This window comes from Passer domesticus, chromosome 8 (assembly GCF_036417665.1).
Source record: "Passer domesticus isolate bPasDom1 chromosome 8, bPasDom1.hap1, whole genome shotgun sequence".
In the NCBI taxonomy this organism is placed as follows: Eukaryota; Metazoa; Chordata; class Aves; order Passeriformes; family Passeridae; genus Passer; species Passer domesticus.
The window spans coordinates 56,547,754-56,564,803 of NC_087481.1; the positions used below are offsets into that span (position 1 = coordinate 56,547,754).

Consider the following 17,050-nt stretch of genomic DNA (forward strand, 5'->3'; position numbering starts at 1 on the left):
AGGCACAGAACCGTGCCCAGGTCCAAGCACAGGCTCGGTCACAGCTCCCTGCGGGGCCCGTCCCGCCGTGAGGGACCGGCCGCTCCCGCTGCGGTTCCCGAGCAGCGCCTGAGGCGCGAGCGGCTCCGCGGGGCGGCGCCTCCGTTTGAACTCAAACCGCCCTCGCCGCTCCCCATTGGCTCCGCTGCGCGTCGCGCGCCGCCCCCTCCGCCAATTAGAGGCCACCGCGCTCCTTTTCGAATGTTCAACGGCCCGCGCGGTGCGTTCGTTTCTGCCTCCGCCGATCCGGTACGGGGTAAAGCTAAAAGAGTCCCTCTGCCCGGTGCCGCTTGTCGCGTTCGCGCGGGATCGATGATGTCCCGCCGCCGTGGCTGCTGCCGGAAGGCGCCGGAGGTGGCGGCGGCTCCCGGTCCGTCCGTCTGCGCGGCTCCCGGGGGCTCTGTTTTGGTGCCTGGCGGAGGGATACAGCGGGGCGGAAGGGGGGGGCGCAGTGCGAGGGCTCGGGGGCCGGCGCGCGCGCGCGGGAAGGGCTCTGTGGGCGCCGCGCCGTGCCGGGAGCGCGCGTCGGACGCCGCCACACGGGGCCCCTCAGCGGCCGCCAGCGCTCCGGCTGACACAGGTACGGGTGGGCCAGCGGGGAGGGGAGTACGGCCGGGGGGACGCGGCTGTGGGGTGCCGGCTGCCGCGAGGAGGAGCTGGGCTGCGTGGCACCCCGCTGCGGTGGCCACCTACCCCGCCATGGTGGCTCTGGCGCTCTGCCATGGTGGCTGTTGCCCCTTCTCCCCCGGTGTTTGCCTGTCCTGTCCCGCCTGAAGCCCAGGCTGCTGGGGTCGCTACCTGAATATCGATTTCTGCTTTTGTAGCTTTTTTGGCCTGTGGGAGCTGGTGGCTGCCGTGGGCAGGGCGCTCCCGCTGCAGACACCGAGTGTTTGCGTGCCCTGAAGCCTGAGGGCCTGCCGGCTTCCCTTCCAAACTGTGTCTGCTTGTCAACAAGTGTTTTGTCGCATAAAACCCACCCAAAAATTCCATGAGAGCCTCTCTCAACTGCTTTTAATTGCCTTGTTTTACCTTGCTGCCTTCAAATAGAGTGTTAATAAAGATGCTTCTTTGACGATTGCATGTGGTAATCGTACATATACATTAAATTACGAATTATGTGAAAATACGCGAAAGGGTATCTTTTTGCGCTGTGGGTTTGGGGTTTTTATGCCGGTTCAGTGCTGTTCCTCCTTCTGTCGTGATGTGTACTTCAGAGCCCAAGTTCCAGCCCCTTCCAGCTGTTCCTGCTCCTGGGAGCTGCTGCCCCTCTCCCTTCCTTTTCCACCAGGATACAACTACAATCACCAGCTCTTTATTTTAAATCCAAATCTGAGAATTTCCCTTTGGGTAAGAGATTGAAAGATTTAGGTGAAGTTCTTAAATTGTTTATGGGACAAAATCTGTGTTGCTCCTGAACCTTTCCAAGGTCCTGATGGGTAATAAAAACTACCTGAATACCAGCATTAGTCTGACGATTTATATAAACACATTCCTAATCTCTTACACAGAGAAACACATATGAACAGCACTGACATCCTTCTGCTGTCTATTGGAAAATATCTAATCTCTGGAACAAAATAAAGCATAAAAATTAACATCCATTTGCTTTCATAAACATATAAATCATAATTAGCATGAGTAACCTGGGTGTTTTTTATAGGTAAGGTTGCTTATGCTCGAAGATGCCACGCTATGGAACAATCGTTGTCATTAAAAGGAATGGGACTGATGGAATTGTTTTTCCCCTCACCTCAACTTCTTGTTTATTTGGAAGGTGAGAATTTGCTTGCATACATTGAAATAATGAGTGTTTCCTGCAGATCATGTATTTTAATGCTTTCTTACAAAAATAAACATGCATTTAGGAATGGTGCACAGAGGAGGGGGAAGGTGGTACTGGACTGAGGTTAATGGAAGAGTAGAAAGTTAAACTTCATTTTATTACTGCTTTTTGTCCTTTCCTTGCCTGAACTACTTTTATTGATTGGTTGATTTTAAATTTGTGGTCACAGGAATTCAGGGGGGGGAATTAAAGGTGATAAGTGATAAGACCAAAATCAAGTCAAAAGCATTAGAGATTAGCTTAAGAAAAGGACAGAAAGGAAAAGTCTGTACATTTATAAACATATTTTTACTCACTAATAAATTTTAAGAAGGTGGAAATGGTTATGCAGGTGAGACCAAAGTCCAGTTACCTGTTTGCAGTCTCAGGTCAGAAATGTAAGCCTGAGAATGACTTTAACAGCTCATTTTGTCTAAAAATATTCCCCAAGTCTCAGCAAGCTCTGGAGCAAGTTAATCCCACAGCACCAGCTGTGCTGTAGCCGTGTCTCAGCTTGTTGTGATGTGCTTTTTGCAGTTTGGCTGTTTCTCTGTTTCCTGATCTCAGTTCTCTGATGCGGGAAGAGTGAGCGGTTTAAAAAGACTTTGGTAGTTAATTTTCTTCAAATTAGAGACATCACGCTGCTGTACCATTACTAACTAAAACGTTGGGAAATGCCCTAGTTCTCCAGCAGATCTCCCAGTGTTTTGTGTGGAACTGAACCTGTGCTTTGCCCCCAGGAAAACAGAATGTGACATCCGCATGCGGCTGCCCTGGGTGTCCAACGAGCACTGCAAAATCGAGATCAATGAGAACAAGGAGGTGAGCTGTGATGTTTCTCTGCAGCACGCATTGCCTCGCTGCATCTCTGCAGGTGTCTCACGTTTTTGTTTGCTTTTCAGGCAGTCCTGACCAATTTGAGCTCCGTGAACCCCACGCAGCTGAACGGGGCTTGCTTTGAGCAGCCTGTTCCCCTGAAGCACGGAGATGTGTTAACCATTATCGATCGTTCTTTCAGGTGCGTGCCAGGCACAGGCTCTTCAGTTGTTTCATTCTAGAGTGGAAATAATGTTTAGTTCATATTTCTCTATAAAATCTTGCAGGATTTTGTCAAAGGCAACATTGCTTGAAGTTATCTTTTTATCGCTTGTATTACGTTAAGCTAAATCAGTAAAGATAGAATTGTTTAGACATCATTCTGATTTTGTTTCAAGAGCTGTGTTAAAGCCTTTTAAATGGAGATGTGTGCACTGTTGGGAGGGGGTAGCTATTCCCATGTCATTCCTCTTAATAAGCAGAATTGAGTGATCAATTATTTGACAAAAAATGGTATTTTAAAATCTTTTTTCAGGTTTGAATATCCTCTGCAATCAACACCGAAAAAGAGGCGTTCCAGGTCTCCAAAAGATGAAACTCTACAGGTGACTTTGTGGCTGTGGGATTTTCCTTTACAGATGTATTGGTAGTAGTGGCATGGTTTTCTATTTCCTTATTCTGTTTTCTTCTTAAAATAAGTTATACTTTTCTTATTAAAAGTAACTTTTCAGCCCTAAACTGCTGTTCTGTGTTAAAATACAAATAAACTCTTTCAGATAAATGCTTTGAAGGACTTAGTAATTTTGAGTCTAAATTTTAGTCAAAAATTTGTCACCTTTTGGTAATAGAGAATTAATAATTCATTATGTTACTAAGACAGAGCTATAAATCTTCCACTGGATTTGGTAAGAAGGGGAGGTTCAAGTGTTTTCATTATTATTTTACAGCTGCTTTGACAGCTCAGAATTTAAATGATAAAACAAGATCAATTTCTGTTCGCTAGGGCCTCAAATATATTGGCCAATGTGTTAAATATTGAACAGTTTAAGGATTTAGTTTGAATGCTTTAAAGCTTGTTTAGGGACAGTGCATATTCTCTTATAAATAGGGTTTTTTTCAATGTAGAATTGAAAGTTGAAGTACAAAATATTTGTTGCTCTGCTGTAATGTTGTACAAATTTACAGGTTCTTCATGTTCAGCAGGTGGCAGAAGTGGAATTACTACACAAACAGCCTCCAGGAGCTAAAAGTCTTGATGCTTCAGGTTGGTACCTGTTTTATGAGGGCTTTGTTTGCTTTTGTCCCCTTAACTGCATTTATTATTAATATTAGAATTAAAGTTAAAAGAGGAGGGAAAAGGCATTTTTCCAATCAGAGTGCACCTTGCTGTGTCAGTGGTTATCTCATCATGTTTAAACGCTGTGAATTCACCTTAGACATTAAAATTTTACTTGAACTGCTCTGCTGACCCACAGCTACACCTTTTTTTTTAGCAAACATTGCATTATCTCATGCATTCTTTGCTTATGAAAAATTGGAACAAGTATAATTTTGGAGGTACATGGTATATATTGGAATAATTGTTTACAGGAACTGTTTCCTGTAGAACCAGAAAAATCCAGAGCTGCTGATTCTGGGTAATTATAACCCATAGACTGGGGAAATGCTAGGATTTCATCTTCCCATCCTTCTTGTCTTAAATAATCCAGATTTTCAGAGAAGGCTTTTTATTGTCATTTCTGGCAGATTTTTGTCCCAATTCAGAAAGCCCCAGCTTGCTTTCAAGTGTTCCATTTCAGTGGATCCTCGTTGACCAGGAAGATCTTTGCTGACCTGGATCTTCCCCCTTGGGAGGGATAATAAGGAATTTTTAATCTGTATTTATGGAACTTTTGTTTGTAGCTCTGCAATTTTCAAGTGACTCTGCATCTGTATTTTTGTTTCATTTTGCTTTCTTTGTAGATAATGCTGAATGTAAAGAAAAAAATGCCAATGAACATAAACAAACTCCAGAGGAAAATCTTCCTGAAGCTTTCCCTGTCAAACTCCAAACACCCAAATCTTCACAGAGAATACATTGTGTTCTTAAAAAGCAAAATGAAATGTCTCCCTTTAGTAAACTCTATGAAAGTGTGAAAAACGAGCTGAAAGTGAAAAAAGCTCTGTGCAGGAGAAGTTCCTCTCAGCAAGCTGCAAAAGGAGACCCTGGGAGTGTTCTGCCAGAACCAGGTGCTCCCATTTCATCCCAGAGCTGTCCTTTTGATCTGGGCAGCCTGCCTAAAGCCAAGGAAACAGGCAGTGTGGAAAATATTGAAAAATGTGTAATTGTGAGACGAGAAGAAGAAAACAGCCCAGGGTTTAACCAGCTGTCAGCTGCGGGGAGAACTCCCAGGAGGAGTTTTACCAGGAGTCCTCGAGCTCCCATTTCAAAGGTGTCAGGAGAGATCAGTCAGAGTCCAGTGCAGGATCCCAAGGAATTAAGGACACCAGGCAGATCCAGAAGTGCTGCAGTTACACCCAGATCCAGCAAGGGGAACCACAGGAACTCGCTGGTTTTGCTGGAGCAGTGCTCCATAGAAAGGTTCGAGTGTCCAGTCCAAGGGACAGTGTGCAGTCCCACAAACTGCAGTGCTGCTGAAGGATCTCCGTGTGTGCTGAGCACACCAAGGCCCAGGAGGAAGAGTCCTCGGTCTCTTTTTGTGTCACCTCCCAGAGAAACCGCTGGGGTGAATCCTGGAAATCCTGATGCTCCAAGGACACCATGGCGTGGCTCGTTGAAACTGAAGTCACTTCCAGAGATCCCAGCTGAAGTTCCAAGTGAAGATGCAGGGTGCAGAATTGAGAACACACAACTGCCTTTGCCAGAAGACAAAAGCTTAAAGCAGCGACGAAACAGCAAACAACAAACACCAGGAAAACCTGCCCAAGAGGTGCTGAAAGAAATCTGGGATCAGGCAAACCTGGATAACTCAAAGGTGGGACACTGTGAAACCCCTGCCCCCCTCTCTAATTCCAAGAGTCCCAGAAGAAGCAGCAGGGAAAGTAAAGAATTCTTGGACCAAAGTGCCCATTCAGAGGCATTGGCTGCAGAAGGAATGTTGGCATCTCCTGCTGGTCAGACACCTGGAAGGAAAAGGGGAAGGCCAAGGAGCTCTGGAGTGCTGGCTGAAACAGCACTGGAGACAAACACTGCTCAGGACCAGCATGATTCAGGCAGAAAAACCAGTGCAACTCCAGCAGAACTGACCATGGACACATGTCACCAAAACCAGGATTTGGAAGATGCTCCAAGACCTCGGAGACCATCAGTCAAGAGAAGATCTTCTGGAAGTGCTGCTGAGCTGAGAGACACTGAGCCTGGCTCAGAAACCAAAACTGTTGGCCTTTTGCAAGGAGAAGACTCAGGTAAGTACTTTGAATTCCCTGCCTTTTTTTTGGTATTTGAGAAACTCTGTAGCACTTTTGTAAGAATTCCTCCACTTGAGTAAAATGTGGAACAAATTACTGACAGTAATAGTAAAATATGGAGTTACATTTGACCTTAACAATACACAATATGTATAAAATATCCTGGATTTAATCTACTTCCCTTTAAGGTAAGTTTCTCTGGTTTTTTTGGGTTTTTTTTTCCAACTTTGCAATGCACAAAGAAAGGTTAAAATGCTGCCTTATATTCTTGGAGATCTAAAAATCGTTTCAATTGTTCTTTTCAGGCAAGACAAAAACAATCTCTCAGAAGAGGAAAAGTGGTGAAACGCTCCCTCAGACTCTGGGCAAAAGAAAGAGAGTGTCCTTTGGTGGTCATCTGAGCCCAGAACTCTTTGATAAAAGTTTGCCTCCCAACTCTCCCCTGAAAAGAGGAGCTCTCCCTGCCAGGAGGAGTTTACCCCATGGAAACTCTCCTCGGGCTGTGCTCAAAAAGGCTCAGAGCTTGAAGCACTGGATAGATCAGGTAAATGTTCAGAGTAATCAAGTTGCTGAGTCCATTACTGTGATCGGAGTTTATAAATTCTATTGTATATGTATTAGTTATTTATTAATTCAAAATTAGTAGTAACCTGTGTATGTTGCATGCTGGTGTCACTCATGAGTGGTTTGGGATGCTCAGGGAATCATCAGCTAAAATAGGTTTATAATAAAGTGAAAGTACAACCAAGCTCATTGGCAAGATCTCTCTGCTACTTACTGGATGAGTAAAACACACAAGGGAAAATCAGGCTAAAAGTTTAAAATCAGTCCATTTGAAACTATAGTTGACATAAAATTATTTCATTGGTGGCTGGGGATGGATGAAGGGTGAGGATCAAAAGTAAGGTAAACCCTCCTGCCCAACTTAGCCCAGACTTGATCAACAGTTTAGGAATCATTTATCATTCCTGAAAAAGTAAAATCCAAATCTCAGGCAGGGTTTGCCTGGACTGATCACTTCATTAAAAAGAAGGAAACAACTCTCTATTCACATTTTTGTTTATTTGTTTGTTTTTTCTTTTTTTTAGGAAGAAAAAAAGTCACCCAAAAGTTCCCCAGCCCAGCAGCCCCCAGGTGCCTCATCCCCTGTCTCAACACCCAAAATCCCTTCAGGCTCTCCAGCCCCCTTCAGGAAAGGGCGTTTCTCCATCTCCCAGCCCCCCACACCATTCCCCATTGCAGAGGAGAAGGATGCTGGCACAGAAGACGTGGATCCAGAGGGGAAGAGTGGTGTCCAGGGGAGAACCCCAAAATCTTCCCCTGCTGCCCAAGATGCCAAAGCCTTGGTGACAGGGACACCTGCCAAGTCAGCCAGAGGTGCCCAGCTGCGCTGGAAGGGCTCTGCCAGGAAGAGCAGAGGTGGGGCTGTGGCTGTTATCAGTGCCAAGAGGAGAAGTGGTGCCTCCAGTGCCAATTTATTAGGTTGGTTTCAACAGTTAAATTTTAATATTCACTTTGATGCTTTTGAAATACAGGAACCACAATGGAAAAAGTTTGTTTTGTTATGCAGATGCCACCAAATAATTGGTGAATCTTCTGAAATCTGCTGGCCTTAGTGGAAGTGAAAAGTGTTGCATTTTCTCATTCATAAAACAAATCTATTGAAGCAATAATAAATTGCTTTAATATCTATGCATCTATAAACTCATTTAAAGACAAATATTGATGTTCAGAAGTTTAAAAAAATTGTTAAATTAACATTCTGTTTGCAAGGTTAGGTCATGATCTTTAAAATCTGTCAAGTAATGTTAAACTAAACCATGTTTTTCACATCAGTTTTGTTTTGAAAAACTTAACATTTTATAGCAATGCAGTTTCACTTTAGTTATTCTGTGCCTTCTGTTTATACAAGGCTCACAAACTTTGTGCAGGAACTGGGCCACATTTAACTACTCAAAGTGGTACATAACTGATAGAAATAAAAAATAGGATCATAACTGGGTGTTACTTTCAAATCCTCAGAATTCCCAGTGTTGAACATGATTTCAAACAGTTTTGACAGCACTGGAAACTAATAGGGGAGTTCTGGTTCTGCAGGTTTTGACTTTTGAATAAACTTTGAAGTAGGGTGTATTTGTCACCTGTTTTCATCAGTTAAATCAGTTTGACAAAGTCAAATTCCCCATTCACCCAGGATTTTTTTATTACTTTATTATTCTGTCCATTTTAATGGCAGGAGAGCTCTTGACAAATACCAGCGGCATTCCATTTCTCAGCACCTCTGTAATGTGCTTTTTAATATCACTGCATCAATTCCTTCTGTAATTGGAAAAGAACATCACAGCTCTTAAAAATTTCAGCTCCAAAATAAAACTGTTTCCAGTGCTAGTTCAGATAATTTCCTGGATGCTTGGTATTTTCCTCTGCATCCTGCACACCCTGGCAATGTCAGCTTTTCAAAGTTCTTTTTATTTACAGACTGACATAGCAATTCTGACAAAGAGAATAACAACATCCTTTTCTTGGATGGAAAAGGAGCAGCATTCCCCTTTTTATCTCTGTTTTAAAAAGTATTTTCTTTTATATGATCCCTCTGTTATGGTAGCTTTTTTTCCTGAAGTAAACAAGGCAGGTGTCCTACAACTTCCAGCTTCATTTATTCCACAGCTGTAATTCCCTGCTCCCACTGCTGTGTACAGAATGATGCTGTGATGAAGGGAACCTTGCTTTGGGAATTTTGGGAGTGTGTCACAAGGAGAAGGTGATACAAGAAAAACTATGGGAAGTCTGTAAGTCTAAATTCAGGATAAATAACTGAAATTCCTCAGGAAGGTGGTGAAAGAAACTTCACTTAGCAACAATTTCTCTTCTGTTGTTAAATCTCACCAGAGTAAAGCTCATCTATAATGAACAAGGCTGAAAAGCTCATGGCAAGTTTCTGTTGGGAAAAATTAGTTCCTTCCAAAAGAGAGAGGAAGGAAGTGGGTCAGTGTTCAGCTGTAGGATCTGAGCTGTGTTTGACACTGTGTGAAGCTCATTGTTTTGGTGTGGAAAGCCACACTGGGTACTTGGAGTCTTCAGCTGAAATGGGGTTTTCAAATTGAGAATATTTCAGAGAACACTTCAGGTGTTACCAGGTAATAACAACCACTTTCCTCTGCCAGACTGCAGAAAATGTATTGGAATCATAACAGAATAATTGTGAACTTCCATTTACACAGCCGAGAATTAAATTGGTTTTCTCTCCTTTTCTTCTAGTTGCAAAATCTTGGGCAGAAGTGGTAAAATTGGGGGTTGCAAGACCACAGCCAAAGACTGCTAAAAAAAGTGTCCGTAAAGGAAGAGCCCTGAAGAAACTAAACCACCCCCCAAAGGTATCCTTTTCTTTTTTGTGTTGCTTTGTTTTCCTGCATATCCACCAGGAAGCTTGGATGGATTTTGATTGAGCAGCTGAGCTCTTGGTGTGATGTAAAATGGGAGTTGATGTCTCCCACAGCATATGGGAAATGGAGGTTTGTATAAAAAAAATCACAGAATTATTAGGGTTGGAAAAGACCTCCAAGACCTTGGAATCCAACCTCTGATTCTAAAAATCAGGCAGGACCTGCCTTTCCTAAACTGAGGCTGGCTAGGCCTTCCAACCCTTGCTGGCACTGGACATTCTCCAGCCTTCTGGAGCCTCCCAGTTAACCATGGCTGATGATAAATTATGGAAGGAGCTTGGCCACCTCTTCCACCATCAATCTTTGTTTAATAACTCTTTTTTCTTTTTTTTTCTTTTCCCTCTGCAGACTCCAGAGAAGAAAATAAAAGGTCACTTCAGCACAGGTCATGCAGAGTCACCTGCTACCATAGTTGTAGGTAGAGCTTATTCCACCACAGTCAGGCCAGCTGGACACGTCCCTAAAGTGGTGAAAAATCCCAAGCTGAAGCTCAACATGGAAATGGATGAAAGTTTCACAGGTGAGATTTCAAAGTCTGTTGCTTCATCTGCCTGCTGTGCAGTTCTTTTGTCAGAACATCTCATTTCTCCAAATATCATTTCTAGGGGTGCCTGAAATGTTCCAGACTCCAGAAAACCAGGGAGGAAGAACATTTCCTTTGGCTGCTGCTCAGAATGCTGATGTTACACCACCATGGGCTGCAGGGGACATTTCTGACTTGCACACTCCTGAGGAATCTGGTAGGTTTGGTATTTTAAAAAAGAATATTTAGGTATGTTATGGGTTAGCAGCAGTCTCAGCCTAGGCGGACTTAACTGAGGTGAAGCATCCAGCAACCATGAAAGGAACCATTGAGATTTATCAGGTATTCAAAGAAAATGTAGTTCCAGTTAATTTCTGAGTAGGATATTTTATTATTCATTCCATTTGGTATGGAACTTCAAGCTGCTGATGTGTTGTTTCAGACACTGAATGCCCAATGCACGTGTTTGGATTTTGATTTCTAGAAGGGTATATTTGAATTTAATTTTTTTATTATGCAGCAATTAAAATGCTTCAATTTTCTGCTTAATTTGTTTTCCAAATGACATAAGTCTACTGCTTATTTCAGGAGAGATGATGGTGTCACCATTAAATAATTCAGATGCTTCAGAGCAGAAGCAAGAGAGTCCAGGCATATTCCACCTTCTGAGAGAGGAGTCATCTCCATCTATGTTTGATGAAATAGCCACAAAAACTCCTGTAAAAAGAAAAGCTGTGCACAAGGACGCTGTGGATAGTTTAGCAGTAATTTCAGAAAAACCAGCATCTCAGGTGAAATCAGGAAGTAAAAGGAGGACTCCAAAGCAGAAGCTGGAGCCAGCTGAGGTCATGTCAAGCAAAAGGAAGATTTTAAGGACCCCTGAGCAAAAGTCAGAACCAGGAGAGGCTTTGTCAGGTATCAAGAGGCTCATGAAGACCCCAAGGCAGAAGCCTGAGCCTACAGAGGTTTTATCAGGCATCAAACAGCTCATGAAGACCCCAAATCAGAACTTTGAGCCTACAGAAGTTTTGTCAGGCACCAAGCACCTCTTGAAGACCCCAGATCAGAAGTTGGAGCCTGTAGAGGTTCTGTCAGGCATCAAACAGCTCTTGAAGACCCCAAAGCAGAAATTGGAGCCTGTAGAGGTTCTGTCAGGCATCAAACAGCTCATGAAGACCCCAAAGCAGAAACTGGAGCCTGTAGAGGTTCTGTCAGGCACCAAGCACCTCTTGAAGACCCCAGATCAGAAGTTGGAGCCTGTAGAGGTTCTGTCAGGCATCAAACAGCTCTTGAAGACCCCAAAGCAGAAACTGGAGCCTGTAGAGGTTCTGTCAGGTATCAGAGAGCTCTTGAAGACCCCAGATCAGAAATTGGAGCCTGTAGAGGCTTTGCCAGACATCAAACAGCTCATGAAGACTCCAAATCAGAAATTGGAGCCTGTAGAGGTTCTGTCAGGCATCAAACAACTCTTGAAGACCCCAAAGCAGAAATTGGAGCCTGTAGAGGTTCTGTCAGGCATCAAACAGCTCTTGAAGACCCCAAAGCAGAAATTGGAGCCTGTAGAGGTTCTGTCAGGTATCAAAGAGCTCTTGAAGACCCCAAATCAGAAACTGGAGTCTGTAGAGGTTCTGTCAGGTATCAAACAGCTCATGAAGACCCCAAATCAGAAATTGGAGCCTGTAGAGGTTCTGTCAGGCATCAAACAGCTCTTGAAGACCCCAAAACAGAAACTGGAGCCTGTGGAGGCTTTGTCAGGCATCAGACAGCTCATGAGGACCCCACGGCGGAAGCCAGAGCCAGTGGAGGACCTGTCAGGCATTAAGCAGCTCCTGAGGACCCCACAGCAAGAGCTGGAACCACTCACAGATGAAGTTGCCTTGAAAAGGTTGCTGGAGACTCCAGCAGAGAGCAGGGAAGCAGTAAAAGCTGTGCCAGGTGTGACTTCAACCAAGAAAACCCCAAAGCTGAAATCCCAACCCGTGGAAGACATGGTTGGGATCAGCCGCATTTTCCGGACACCAAAGGAAAAGGTTGAGCCTGTGGAAAACATGTTTGGAATTAGCAGATTGATGAAGTCTCCTAAAGAGAAATATCAGCCAGTTGAGGATTTTTTGGGGCTGCAAAGGCTCATGGCAGAACCCAGGCAGAAATCTGATTCTGAAGTGGACTATGCTGGAGTGACTGAAATGCTTGGTACCCCAGAGGAAATGAAGGTAAAATACTTCAACTTTTGAAAAGGATGTTTTTAGACTTTGAAACCTGTGGTTTAAATTAATATAGACTTTCTTGTATGACACTTTGTATCTTGCAACATTTTCTAGGGAAAGCTACATTTGTGTGTGTTAAAATGTATTTATTTGAAAGGACCTGTCACAAACGAGTGTTTAAGGTTGTTTAGGTATCATAAAAACAGGCTTAATATAAAAGTGGTTAGGTTAATATAAAAGTGGCATTCCCAGCATCTCTCACTCACCATTCCACACTGACCATTACAGGTAGGAGAAGTGAAGTTCTGCAGTCAGTGGGTCAGGTTTGGTGAGGTCTGTGCCCAGCCTGGTTTGTTCTGGTGCTGCTTTTTGTGTGAAGAATCTTGATCTTCAGTGGAGATGTGCTGGCATCACTGCCAGTATCATTTCCTGAAAAAAAATATTTTGATTCTGACATTCTATATGTTAAATTCTGAGTATCCCTGGGCTTAGTGAGTAGAACACAATAAAACACTACAGAACACTCAATTTCTCTTCAATACCCCAAATTCCCTTTGAGCACTCATTTAGGCACTCCTCAACCTCTCTACAATGTTGTCTTTCACTTTAGATGGCAAGAATTGAATTTGCTGTGTTGGTGGGTTTATATCAGATAAATGGATGCATGTATAAGACTAATTGATTTAATTTGTACAGAAAATAGTTTCACAAGCTTTTTTATAAACATTGCTGTACGTTCATCTGGTATTGGTTGGCTCCATAAGTTCTTGTCCTGTCAGAAATGAATTTATTCAGTATTTTTTTATTCCTTTAGGTCAGATCAGTAAGTGTTATGGATTCTCAGGGAGAAATTGCACCTCCTGGTTCTAATTCCAGTCATAAACATGGTAAGAACAAGTATTTTGCTTAGAGGAGTAGTGAATGTATAAAATCATAAATGTTACCATGAAGTTCAAATGTTGTTTAAACCTCTCTCATTGAGCCCAGCTATTTCCTGAGCTAAGATCATTTTTGCCATTTGACCTATCCAAGTAAATCAAGGAACTTCAGTCAGAGGCCTGGCCTTAAATGGTAGGGATTGGTTAAATATTTCTTTATTTATTCTATGATTTGTTTGAGCAAGATGCCTCTGTGAGGAAAATGGAAATACACAGATACTTTGATCAGGCACAGCATGTCTAATTTTTGTTTGTGCTCTTTACCCTGTTCTAGAAGAGAAAGGAAAAGTTTCCCAAGGTGAAGATTCCCAACAGAAGGACTCATCTGGGGAAGAGCAGCCTACCCAGAGACCCAGAAGGGGCAGGAGAGCTGTACCTCCTGCTGCAACAAAACCAAGTGAAAATGGTGTGAGTTTAAAGGATTTGCAGAGTCCTGACACCCAAGAGGAGATGGGAGTGATCACACCTGAAAACAAGGGAAGAGGAAGGAGGACAAAGCGTTGTGTACAAGAAGTTGTTCCAAAGTGTCCTGATCAGGAAGGGCTTGACATTGTGAAACCACCTGGAGCTACTCAGAGACCAGGGAGAGGTAAAAGGAAAGAGCTGAGGGAGTTAAAACATCAAAATGAAAATCTGGAGTCTTGTGTTGAAGATTCCTCAGTGCTACAAAAAGCACCTGCAAATACCAAACAGAGTTTGCAGGACTGTGGCATCAGTGAAACTGAAGATGATCCAGGCACAAAGACAGGACTGGGAAACATTCAGAGTGAAATCTGTCAGCTGCAAACAGGTTCAAATAATCCTGATAGCAAAGGTACTGACAGTGGGATAGAGGACTGTGAAGAAGTGCTCCTGTCACCAAGGAGGAGGCGCAGAGGAGTGGAGAGCACAGAACCAGTGATTCTGCCAAGAAGAGGGAGACGAGCAAGGAATGACCAAGGTGAAGCAGCTTCTCCAGGAGACCTTCACAGAGCAGCCAAAAAGCTTCGTAAAGACCCATCCCCAAAGGTTTCACAAAGACAGGAACAGGCTTGTGACAAAGCTCCTGAGGCTGCCACAGCACAAGAATCTGAAAATGGCACTAAACTTGAACTAAAGGCAGCAGAGAGAAGAGTTAAATCTCTTAGAAGTACTAGAAACAGAAAGCACTCAGCTGAAATAAAAGCAGACACTTGTGGGGTCGTGCTTGAAAATACACAAAACATTCAGCAAACTGAGGTAACATCAACTGAAACTGATGCTGAAATGCAATCCCACGTGGAAAATGAGATGAAAGGATCGCAGGGATGTGAAACAGAAAATGCTCAGGAAAATACAACAGAGGCAGCTCCAAGATTAAAGGCAGAGTCACCTTCTGCAGAGACAAACAAAATGCCAGTCAGTGCTCAGAACATGGAAGCAAAGAGGACGAGAAACAGGAGAGGCAAAAAAGACTCTTTGGAGCAAGAAGCTGAGGAATTTACTGAAAATGTGAACAGCCGAAAACCAACTGCTCCCAAACTTAATTCAGAAACAGAAGTGGATGAATCTTCTCTCCAGGATTCCGTGGGCTCTGTTTGTGTCAGCGCAGCCCCAGGCAGGAAGGAGCAGGCCAGCCCAGGTGCCCCATCAGTCCCTGCTGCAGGCGGTGCCAGTCCTGCTCAGGGCAGTCAGAGGAGGACGAGAAATGAACGGGGAATACTTCAAGAAAAGCAAACTGAAACCCTGCAGGGCAATCCAGCACAAAGAAATGCAGGGATGTGTAGAAGAGGAAGAGGTAAAAAAGTTAATTTTCAGCTTGAAGAAGGCAGTTCCAAATCAGTAGAAGGAAAAAGTTTAGCTGAGGGTGATGAAGGGATGACTGCCAAAGATAACCAACATGAGAGTTCCGAAAATCCTCCTTCACAGGGAAGGAGGGGCAGGAGAAAGCAACTTGATTCTACCCCACAGAAAGCTAGTCCTGCCTTGGTGGAAAAACAAACGTTAAGTGCAGATCACAGGAAAGATGAGGCTGTTGTACAAGAACCAGGATCAGCTTTGGAAGCTGCTCCCTCTTCAGCAGGGGACAATCCACCGAGGCGGGGCAGGAGACGCGAGGTGGCTGCAGCATCACAGAGCAGATCTCCTTCTGTCAGAACGAGACGTAGGCTGCTGGAAGGTGGTGCTAAACAGATGGCAGAGAGAGAAGAGGAAAATCCAGCTCTGATTAATAAAACTTTACAGCCAAAAGTGAATGCAGCAGCAAGGGACAGAAGGAAAAAGATGGGTCCGGCAGCAGAGGCAAGAAGTTCAAGTCCTCTCCAGGGAAAATGCGGCTTGTCAGAGACTAAAGATGAGGGTACTCAGGAAGAGCAAAGTGTGCCTTTGGAAGCAGTGTCCTGTGCAAAGGAGAAGCCAGCAGGAAGGAGCAGGAGGAAAGAAACTGCTCTGGCATCACACACAACCAATTCCATCTCTCTTCGAGGGAAGCGCGGGTTGCCGGCAGGTGATGGAGAAGAAGCTCCCAAAGAAAAGCAGAATGTTCCCGTAGAAACTTGTGATTCATCTGGAAAAGAAAATCAACTGAGAAGAGGCAGGAGGAAGGAAATTGCCCCCTTGGTAGAAGCCAAAAGTTCTATTCAGGGAAACCAGGTCCTGTCAAAGCAAAGTGGTAGAAAAAATAACAATATGGAAGCTAAACAGAATTTGGACAATTCTTCCCAAGAAAATACAGAGCTTGTAAAAGGGAGCTCGAAGCAAGCAACCACTTCAGTGGCTCTTAGTCCCACCTCACTTCAGGGTTTGCCAGAAGATGGTAAAGACAGAATTCCTGAAGAAAAAAGTAAACTTTTGGACATAGCTCCACCTGCAAATGAAAATCCATCAAGAGTGAGCAGGAAGAAAACAACTTTTTCCACTTCTGAAGAAACAATTTCCACTTCTCTCAGGGGAAAACCCAACCCACCCAGAGGCAGAGGTCAAAAGAGGGTTCTTAAAGAAAGTGAAGATGCATCTCCAGAAAATAATCCATGCCAGGGGAGAACAAGGCAGTTGAGAAACAATAGGAGGAAGGTGGAGGTGTCAGAAGCAGCTACTTCTTCTCCCCATAAAAGCAGTGACTTGCCAGGAAATGGCAACACTCGGGGAGCTCAGGATTTGAGTGGAGCACCCCCTGGTTCTGAAGAGAATCAGTCTGGAGAGGGCCAGGAGGGTGACCCTGCTCCACAGGCAGCCCCCTCCTCTCGCAGAAGGAAGTGCCAGCTGCCAGCAGAGGACGTGGCACCCAAAAGGTTCAGATCAGGTGAGGCAAGGCTTGGCTTTCTCCACAACAATTGTGTGCAGAGCTCTGGGGCTGCTGATGGAAAAGATCCAAGATCCCAGCCCCTCCACGTCCCTCCTGAGCTGAGGGACCCAAACTGGGCACAGCACTGGAGGTGCCTCCCCAGTGCCCAGTGCAGGGGGACAATCACTGCCCTGCTCCTGCTGTCTCCTAAAATATTCCCTGGAGTTTTCAGCTTGACTTAGAAACTCCCAATTAGAAAATATTATCAAATGAATGCTTTGAGATAGAAATGGCAGCAACTTTTTAGTGCTACAGGAAGGAATTTCCTGCCATAAAACTTGCTCTGTTTTCATTTTTGCAGGACTTTGGTGTTGGTTCTGTTTTAGTTTTGCATATCAGTGGAAGGAATTTTAGCTAAAATGGCAGCTAATTGGTTTTGGTGCTCTCATTAATGTTAACCTACTTTCAGAAATAGCTGTAAATCCTCAGGGATCCAACTTAAAGGATATTGGATGTGCAGAATTGTGGGGTTGGTGTCTGGTTTGTTGAATTCAGATGTAATCTTGGAAATGTTGTCATGGGGGACATTTCCTTTCAAAATAATGTAGGTGAG

General features: G+C 44.1%; 1 protein-coding gene across 11 annotated transcripts in view; it reads left to right on the top strand.

Moving 5' to 3' along the window:
* The first annotated feature begins 234 nt into the window (after positions 1–234).
* Positions 235–17,050, top strand: part of MKI67 (marker of proliferation Ki-67) — a 32,534-nt gene continuing 15,718 nt past the window's right edge. For 7 of the 11 annotated variants that reach the window (XR_010367687.1, XR_010367685.1, XR_010367688.1 and 4 more), the window contains exons 1-15: positions 512–619; positions 1,700–1,813; positions 2,602–2,683; positions 2,764–2,879; positions 3,213–3,282; positions 3,863–3,941; positions 4,640–6,082; positions 6,391–6,629; positions 7,174–7,567; positions 9,344–9,459; positions 9,877–10,048; positions 10,134–10,268; positions 10,640–12,264; positions 13,073–13,145; positions 13,471–16,455. Coding sequence is in view for 5 of the 11 variants with exons in the window: in XM_064431596.1 (XP_064287666.1) it covers positions 1,722–1,813; positions 2,602–2,683; positions 2,764–2,879; positions 3,213–3,282; positions 3,863–3,941; positions 4,640–6,082; positions 6,391–6,629; positions 7,174–7,567; positions 9,344–9,459; positions 9,877–10,048; positions 10,134–10,268; positions 10,640–12,264; positions 13,073–13,145; positions 13,471–16,455 (7,621 nt within the window). In the remaining 6 variants the exon portion in view is untranslated. Of the gene's footprint in view, positions 289–511; positions 620–1,699; positions 1,814–2,601; positions 2,684–2,763; positions 2,880–3,212; positions 3,283–3,862; positions 3,942–4,639; positions 6,083–6,390; positions 6,630–7,173; positions 7,568–9,343; positions 9,460–9,876; positions 10,049–10,133; positions 10,269–10,639; positions 12,265–13,072; positions 13,146–13,470; positions 16,456–17,050 lie in introns of those variants that run through there. The other 4 variants (XM_064431597.1, XM_064431599.1, XM_064431600.1 and 1 more) reach the window with 4 other exon arrangements.